Raw genomic sequence first — 9,522 nt, forward strand, 5'->3', positions numbered from 1 at the left:
ACAACTCGAAAAAGATGCTGAAGAAAGCTTGGTGAATTCCATTGAGTATAGGCACGTCATCGGAAGTTTGAGCTACTTGACTCATACTCGTCCGGATCTTTCATACGTTGTTGGAATGATGAGTAGGTACATGGAAAAGCGTACTATGATGCATCATCAAACGGTTATGCACATTCTCCACTACGTGAAGGAAACCACAAGCTACAAGCTAATGTATCAAAGATGGTGAGATCCCAAAGAACTAGTCGGTTTTACTGGTAGTGATTTAGGTGGAGACACTTACCATTGAAAAAGCACCGCCATCTCAATGAAAATTTAATCTCTTGGCAATCTCAGAAGCAGTGAACTATGACACTATCTTCTTGTGAGGCTGAGTTCATGCTAGCAACTACGGCATCATGCTAAGCATTATGGCTGAGAAAGTTGTTGAGCAAAGTGACCGAAAGTGAACAAAAGTCAATAACTCTCAACGCTGATAACAAATCTACGATTGTTTTGATGAAGAATCCGATATTTCATGGATGCAGCAAACACATTAACACTCGCTTCCACTTCATCCGTGAGTGTGTCGAGAAGAGACAGATCGTTGTGGAGTTCCAATGCACCAGAGAGCAACGTGCGTATATTGTCACCAAAGTCCTACCAAAGGTTAAGTTTGCAGAGATGCGAGAGTTACTGGGAGTGAAGAATCTCGAACATAGTAAACTTAGAAATGTGGGAGTTACTGGAAGTGAGAATCTCGAATAAAGTAAGCTTACCCGGGAAATTGTGAGCCAATGTAAGCTTGGAAGTTACTAAAAGCAATTTTAGGAGACTGGTTAGAAATTGACAAATTGTGGAGGAAGGATTTATTTAGGAGATTTGTTGTAGTCCTTCCTCTGCTTATCTGATTTATCACAAGAGGACGTTTAGGAAATTTGTTAATATCTTCTCCACAAATATCATTATGCTCTATTCACAGCCACAAAAGAATTGGAAATCTAGCATTTAAGTTGCTTCATTTCAAAGTTCTCCCTTTGAGTCATATCCAACATAGACTTGATACTAAAACTATTAACATGAAATATAGAGAAACCATCTGGAAAGAGTTTAAACCTAGGACAAATTTAATCATGTCCTATATCCCAAAAGCTATTTCAATACCTTGCAATTTGTAGCCATTTCTGAACTTGATACCCAAAAGTCCTAGAGATACAGACTTGCACAACCGTTCTGTGTTTGCTCTTGCCGAGCAACATTGGTCTTCACATCATCATTTCCCTTTTGAAGATCACGATAAAGATGAACGCTTATATGATGTGAGAAATTGAATGGTATGATTCACAGTTGCACACCAAAACTACTCAACTACAAAAACATGTTTTTCATCTCTTTCGCTACAAGGTTGAAACTTCTCATAAAATAATTTTCGCCATGTTAATGCACTTTTTTTAGTGTTTCAAATGCGCCATTCATCAATGGGCTTTTGACTAATATTTAAAAAGTACGAGCAAAGCACAGTTCCAAAATAAGATTAAAGAGAAATGAAGCAGCCGTCAATGAATATAGATACTGAAGAACACAGTGGATCAATGAGTTTATACCAAAAAGTTGATATTCCATGACATTCGAACACCAAACACCAATTTCTTCTCGTGAATAATAAAACCACATTACTTGTGTAGGAGTATTCAAAGGCCCTAAAAGTGCATCCAGATCTTGCACTCAAAAGCCAAAGCTATCAATCAAGAACATTTCATTCAGAACTACTAACAACAACAACAACAACACTAAAGAACAGGGGAACAATGAAAAGAGTACAGAGTACAACACCTATCAAGTATCAACTAACAACCCAAACTACTGTCCGCCCTCCCCTGATTCACGTTTCGATGCTTCCTTAATCTCATCGCCAGCTTCATCCTACAGAAGTTGTCACAAAATTAGATATGTAAGATCAGATCAGACCAGACACAGCAGGTTCCAGAACATGACAGGACATTGCTACGAACTTTCCCTATATGGTCATTTATGGCAATTGGCTAAGAGCCAGCTCATGTGTACCACCACCATCTTGCTCTAATAGAGCAATTTGGAAGTTTTTAGGTTTGTGGTTCATCTCATGGATCTGTTCTCTACTTTGGATCTAAAGACTATTACTATTAGAGGAGAAAAAGACAATAGAAGACTTCTACAGGTTTACAACTTGATTGTGCAAAGGTAAGATTGGTAGCAGTGCAAAACAGAAGTCGAACAGGAGTAGCAAGACGTTTCTTGAAAAAAAAAAAATTGTGTAAGCAAAGCAATTCGTTGTTGAGGCACGAGCACAGACACATTACTTACCCCAATATCAGAAGTCCAAAGGGTCAAGTTGTCTCGGAGGAGTTGCATGATCAAGGTGCTATCCTTGTATGATTCTTCACCCAATGTGTCGAGCTCAGAAATTGCTTCGTCAAAAGCCTTTGCATAAAAGAGAATAAGCACGGCGTGAGCAAAATAATGTTATCATCAGCTAACCAAATTGAGTTATTAAAAGAAATCAATTTCTTTTAATAAAGCATTACCAAATTGAATGCAATTGAGCATTAGAGCATTACCTGCTTTGCCAAATTGCAAGCACGGTCTGGCGAATTAAGGATCTCATAATAAAACACTGAGAAGTTAAGAGCAAGACCGAGCCTAATTGGATGAGTAGGAGCCAATTCAGCAAGAGCAATATCCTGTATTTATGGTTGACAATCATCCAGAAAACAGAGACTAAGTGTTACCAAAAGCACCACCAAGTAATAGAAACAGTAATATATATGAACTGAGAGGAAGAAAGTCGAGGTGCGGGCAACTTGACCTGAGCAGACTTATAGGCTAACAGTGTGCTCTCAGCTGCTTCTTTCCTTTCAGCTCCAGTCTTAAACTCAGCAAGGTACCTGTGGTAATCACCCTTCATTTTGAGATAAAACACCTTGGACTCAGCAGATGAGGCTGATGGGATGAGATGAGACTCAAGTAGGCTCAAAATCCCATCACAGATCTTGCTCAGTTCAGTCTCAATTTTGCTACGGTAATCCTTGATAATTGCGACATGGTCCTCATTTCCTCGACTCTCTTCCTTCTGCTCAATGGAAGAAATAATCCTCCATGAGGCCCTTCGAGCCCCAATGACATTCTTGTAAGCAACAGAGAGGAGATTCCTCTCCTCAACGGTCATCTCCTCGACATCCACTGTCTTTGCAACTTTCTCCATGAACTCAACCATTTCCTCATATCGTTCTGCCTGTTCGGCCAACTTGGCCATGTAAACATTTTCCTCCCGCGACATCCTCAATTTAACAAACTACTAATTCTCTACCCGACAAACACAAAGAAAAGTGGAAGAAAATCAGATCACATACATTGCAATTCAAGCTTTTACAGTTCCAGAATTAAGATCCAGCAACAATTTCGAATTCAATTGTTTCAGGTTTGAGCCACTCAAATGTGTTTTTCCATTTTTCTATCCATAGGATCGAATCATACATCAGTAGAACGAACATAACCAGAAATTGAGTGATAAATGAATACTTTAAATTCATCAATCTTCCATACAGCAATACAACTAGCATTTACCCACCCACTCATACCCAAGAGAATAGAATCAATCCAAGTCTCCAAATTAAATCACAAAGGAAAGAAGAGAATTCAGGTCCCATTTTTCGTATACTTTATAGGTAGGCTAAACAACAATTAAATTAAAAAACTAATCAAAAAAGGCAATATAAAAGCAAATCACGATCAATTAATCAAGGAATTCCAAAAACAGAAAAGGAAATAGAAAGGGAAAAAAAGCAAAAACTCTTTAAGTCACCCTCACGTTAACCCTAGATCTCAACATCCAGCAAGAAAAATCGGGAAAAGGAAAACCTCAAACCTATAAAACAAACAATCCGAATGGAACGGTGTAAAAGTAACGAAATCCCTAGACCTAATCGAACCCTAACGAACAAAAAAAAAAAAAAAAAAAAAAGAGGAGGAAAATGAAAAGGAAAGAAGAAACTAAGAAGTGGGCGATCAAAAAGCAAGGATTATTACCTCGAGAAAATGGAGCACAGAGAAAAGGATTGGGAATTAGCAGGAAATAACGAGAAGGGTTGGGGAGGGGGAGGGGTTTTAAAATGGAGGGTTGAAGAGTGTGGTCCAATAGGAGAAGGACACGTGTAGGTAACGGAGAAACCGGGCAAGGCGTTTTTGGACTTCTAACGGAAAGGGTTGCCATGTAAGCATTGACTGTCAACGATGTGAAGTGGCGTTGTACTTCATTGGGTCGCCGACTGGTCGTAAAAGATCGGGAGCTGTTTTTATATTAAACGCAGGTTGTTGTATTGTCTGGAGCCACGCGCTTTCGACGTGCCGTCCTTCCACAAGTATAACTCTTCTTTGAATTTTGGAAAAAAAAAAAAAAAAAAAAAAAAAAATTATTTTGAAAGAACTTACCCTATTATTTAGATATGTTATAGTCTCTTCTCTTTTTCCTTTATAAAATTATCTTTCAAGCCCACCATTTTTATTATCGAAATTGCCACCATCCGATTTTTCAGCTCAAGTCGCGATTTAAAAACTTGAAAACATAAAAGACGAGATAAAATATAGTAAATTTTGTTTACAAATCTAAAATAGAGTTTAATATATTTAACTGAGTAAACAAAACAATTTAAAAAATTTGAATAGTTGAAATACGTGTAGTCCTTGTATGCACCTGCCTTCAGATCTACGTCTATCCTCAACCAGTTCCTTCTTATCACCTAAAAAATATGAGAGAAAGGAATGAGTATAAAGATTTAGTAAGTAGTTTACTTAATAGTTTCTTAATCATGTTCTTGAGAGTTGTTAGGGTACCACACTCATATGTTTTCATGTTCTTGTTCTTGTCTTGAGAACTAAGGCCTTTAGGTTTTATTCTTAAGTCCCGAGTTCTTTTCATGGGCTTGCTTAATGACCTTGGTCTTGGGTTCTAAATTCTTAATCTTTGTTTCTGATTTAAGAACCTTAGTTCTAAGTCTCTAGATTTTTTGTTTTGAGAATTTGGATCTCAATTTATGTTTAGCTCTTATCCTTGGTTCTTAGTTTTTGGTCCATCCTTGATTCTTGTTTATTGAGTGGTACCTAACCATCTTTGTATCTCAATGGATTTGGGACTTATATAGTGTTACTTTAGGGCTTGAGAGTGTGGTAAACTTGATTCATTGCCCTAAGGTAATCAATGCAATAGCATGTTGATTACGTAAACATCAAAGTCTACCTAAAACTTATCTTGAGGCTGCATCCCGATTACTTAAAAATCAAGGGCTTACCATGAGCTCATCTTGAGTTAAGGTAGCCTTATTGATTACTTGGAAGTCGAAGGGTAATCTAAAGCTTATCTTGTGGTAGCATCATGATTACTTGAAAATCAAGAGCTATCCTGAGCTCGTCTTGATTTAGGGTAGCCTCTTGATTATTTGCAAATCAAAAGCTAACCCTAAGGCTTATATGTTTACTTGAAAATCAAGAATTAACTTGAAAATCAAAAGCTAACTTGAAAATTAAAGTTTTTCTAAGACTTGTCTAGAGGTGACGTCCTAATTATTTGAAGACAAATCTAAAGCTCATATTGACTTAGGGTAGCCTCCTCGTTACTTGAAAATCAAAGACTAATCTACTCTGGAACATAAATCTAACAAACCTATGAAACAATATTTTGGTTGATACTTATTTTATTTTATTTTAATATTGGATGAGTAGTGACATCAAATATAAGGATATCCATTCACCTTTCAAATTGATATCAAATCTTTCATTTTGCAACAATATCCACATGTCAATATATAAATATTCTTTGTATTATATTTTATTTTGAAAACCGAGACTTTGTTTTCTACCCACCACAATAAATATTCTAATAATTTCTAGAAAGAATAAAGAATTAGAACACATGAAACTCTTGGAAATGAGTCAACAAAAGTGTTCCAAATTATTTGCTTTTATCAACCAATTTGTTACCAAGTTCTATCAATGAAAATCAAAGATCAAACATGCTCTATTCTAAATAATATAACACCCACATCAATTTCATGTATAATTTTAAAATCCTTTGACCAAATAAATCTCGACAGTAGGTGATGTCCAAATCCAGATCCAAATACGGACTGCAGAATAGACAATCAGTGAGGGGTATAGTTACCCCTCTGTGCAATACATATAGGAACATTTTGGGTTGGGCTACCTCGAATGGCGTGAGCCACATGTGGGGAGACAGTCGCATCCCTCTCGGATCAGGAAGCCGAAGCATGCCTTATATGAACCCCAGAACAAATAATACGAAAGTGTTAAAAAATTCACCAATATGACAAAAATATGAACCTAACTTGAAACAAGAGAGTTAAATTAGGTTATGCAACCTCTCGATTTTGAGCTCTTGGAGTAGGTTAGGTTGAGTTTTGAATAACGATTTTTTTTTTTTAATTTATTAAACTTATACCAAACCAATTTTAGTGTATGTTATACAAACGTATATTATTGTTGTAGGGTTCGGTTTGCTTTCTACTCTTTTTAGGACAATAAATAGTTGATACAATAGCTAACGAATTCACAATATCTAGAAAACTCATAAATATGCGAAGCAAAGGAAGACCGACTTATGACCCAATCAACAATCTTCCTTGTCTTCGTTGTCAAACCCCATTATGCCCTTACCTTTACCAAAGTAAACAAAATTTTGACGAGACGAATATAAAATTATATTGAATAAGTAGTCCTGTTACTGATATTAGATATGCAGACACACGCAACAATAATGTATGGTAAAATTGAGGGACTTAACATCTTTTCATGTATACACCGAGTAATTGTGACAAGTAATTTCTATAGAGACCTTGATCAAATAACCTTTAAGACACCTAATTAATTTAGAACTTTATACACAACCTTGAAATAGGATTATCAAGGCACTAGTAAGTTTTCACGCTCATGAGATCACGTTAGGTTGTCCTCTAATTTCTACCTAAGCTATACCTAATAAGTTTGTAAGACAACAAGTGTGCCTAGGTTCATTGATGAATGATGTACCAAGAATATACCTAGGGTTTTACACCAAGAAAATACCCTAAACTCTACGCCCTATGGTAAATAAGTTGTTAGGATTCATGCCCAAAAGTGATCGTTATCTCTCATCACGCAGTGCGCTACGAGGTCCTTATTCCTCTTCTAGGTGGGATGCCCTGCACTATGTATCATGAGTAGGATGTCATGAAGGGTGTCCTACTTCCCTCGCCTAGATAATATTTCTTGCATTAGGATTTACCAGCAGGATGACACGATCATGATTGCACCACTCATGTGTTCACAATGAGAGAATTAAGGGTCACTTTAGGGGAAGTTTTTAGGATGAGAAAGTGACATGTAACAAGATGAGCTTTTAAGTGTGAAGCCCCTTAAAACCCAATAAGATTCAACATCCTAACTTGGTTACGATTAAGAGCCGACAAGAAGGCTACTTACTATTAAGAGCGGACAAGAAGGCTACTTACTGAGTTTTACTCACTCCATGTTATATATATTTTTTTTAGATAATTAGGAGCTAGTCGAGGATGTGAGTGAACTTTGGAGCGAGGGTCATAGACTAACCTTTATTTTCAAACTTAGTATATTTTGAAATGTTTCTTTTGAGTTCGTTTCTTATTTTGTGTTTGAACTATGTTGGTATAAATGCTATTTTGATATAATAATAGTTTATGTATGAATTTATGTATAAAATATTTTATTTCAATGTTGAACTATGTTGGTGTCTTGTCTGGGTAACACTATTAATATGACCCACTTTATAATGATTTGATCCAAATCGTTCTTGTGGAGACATGCAAGTGGGGTACCCTATACCGGAGTTTGTATAAGACTGGACCAAGAAATATGTAACCTCTCTTTATAATCTGTTAATTGAGGAGATTAATATTTCACATGACGATCATGCGACTCAATCTTATTCTTGAGTGAGTTATGAACTCTTGCCTATGAGAGCTTGTCCTTTGATTTGCATAGGTTAGAATGACTCTAGTAAACGATTTAATATGCCGACCATTTTGGTACTTGACTAAATAAGGAGCTGGAAATATAATATCATGGAATGAATTTCACTCATTTCCGTATAAGAAAAATAGATAAGTTGTTCTTAAGTGTTAATTTCGAGACTTGAACAATAGGGTCCGACCCTCTCATTGACTCAAGAGGGACTTGGTTTATGATTGGATCATAAACAAATTGATTATTAAAGAACCAATGATACTTAAGGGGAAAGATGCAATTACCGGAGTAAAACAGACTTTGTAATTATAACTCATGAAGTATTAACTTGTTTCTAATAATTATATCAATAGAATATAACTTGTCCTACAATACATAAGAGTGCTAGCTCATTTCTAATTAATGGACAGAAGCAGATCAATTCAAGAGTCTAATTAATTAATTATGTATCATTGAAGTTTATAATTGGTAAGTCCATAAGGTCCCTTACTAGTTCATAATAACGATCAAAAGTTCAATCTAATTATAAGAAAATTGTGAAGTCTTCAAATTAATATTTAAATATTAGATATGTTAAATATAAAAGAGGAAATAGATTTAATTCGAGGGAGAGTTCTCTCTCATATTTATTGTTTTTTCTTAATTCTTAATAAAATGAACAAACGGTATATTTCTACTCAACCTAAAGTTGCTATTGTATACATATCATAAATATTTTACGCATAAATAATTCATTCAAAACTTTATCATAGTCTTACATGTTTTCTAGAAGGCCTTTAAATAAAATAATAAAAATTGAAAATAATATAAAGTAAAATGCACTATTCTAACGTATATGCTACGGAATGAAAATGCAAACGAACTTATACTAACCTATAGTCTATTAAATTCAAATTGCAAACTACCCTATGCATGTGCTATGGTCTCCTAGGTTGTGATGTCACTGTCCCGTCGTACAGGAGAGCCTTGCCTCTACCTGGAAAAAATAAAATAGCACATGACTTGAATATTTTAAGAAATATTCAGTAAATGACCTCCCCTATCGAGGTTAGATGCAAGCATATACAATCATAAGTGGGACCTATCATGTCAGTCTATATTCCTACTACGACTATCCTAAGCAGGTAATTGGATGTGTATTTACTATTCTACACACGGTCCACACGTGCGAGTATGGACCCACCAGTCAGTTCGCACACCTCCTGAGCCTCTTTCTCGTCAGGTGAGCATTCTCTAGTAGCTGCTGATGTTGGACACCCATTAGAAATAGCGACCATCGTAGCAATATTATGGTAAACATAATGATCGTTTCCCTGCTTCGTAACATATGCATCTGTACCATCGTAAAAGGAGAAGGGGAATCCCCTAATGCATGAACACACAATGATGCATGAGGTCCCAACATTTTTCATTTCATTATCAAGTATAATAACCCCTCTAGCATTTTCCTTTATATCATAACTTCCATGTGTATATCGCGGTTGTGCATTATGCAAAATCATCATTTACATGTCA

General features: G+C 35.9%; 1 protein-coding gene across 1 annotated transcript; it reads right to left on the reverse strand.

Moving 5' to 3' along the window:
- Nucleotides 1-1,572: 1,572 nt before the first annotated feature.
- On the reverse strand, nucleotides 1,573-4,200 carry LOC111791022 (14-3-3-like protein). Its single transcript, XM_087122284.1, has 5 exons — nucleotides 4,045-4,200; nucleotides 2,825-3,321; nucleotides 2,577-2,699; nucleotides 2,323-2,439; nucleotides 1,573-1,902 (listed from the first exon to the last, which is right to left on the reverse strand). The coding sequence occupies exons 2-5, from the start codon at nucleotides 3,293-3,295 to the stop codon at nucleotides 1,840-1,842; spliced, it is 774 nt and encodes a 257-aa protein (XP_086978410.1). The 5' UTR covers nucleotides 3,296-3,321; nucleotides 4,045-4,200; the 3' UTR covers nucleotides 1,573-1,839.
- Between the last annotated feature and the right edge of the window lie 5,322 nt (nucleotides 4,201-9,522).

This window comes from Cucurbita pepo, chromosome 3 (genome assembly GCF_057944985.1).
Source record: "Cucurbita pepo subsp. pepo isolate OVF chromosome 3, ASM5794498v1, whole genome shotgun sequence".
Lineage (NCBI taxonomy): Eukaryota > Viridiplantae > Streptophyta > Magnoliopsida > Cucurbitales > Cucurbitaceae > Cucurbita > Cucurbita pepo.

Bases quoted from the DNA above. Each gene is read 5' to 3' on its own strand.
- LOC111791022 (XM_087122284.1), bottom strand. From the start codon at position 3,295: ATGTCGCGGGAGGAAAATGTTTACATGGCCAAGTTGGCCGAACAGGCA. The intron at 2,700-2,824 runs GTCAAGTTGCCC...CCATAAATACAG, and splicing joins TAGCCTATAAGTCTGCTCAG to GATATTGCTCTTGCTGAATT. The intron at 2,440-2,576 runs GTAATGCTCTAA...TTTTATGCAAAG, and splicing joins CTTGCAATTTGGCAAAGCAG to GCTTTTGACGAAGCAATTTC.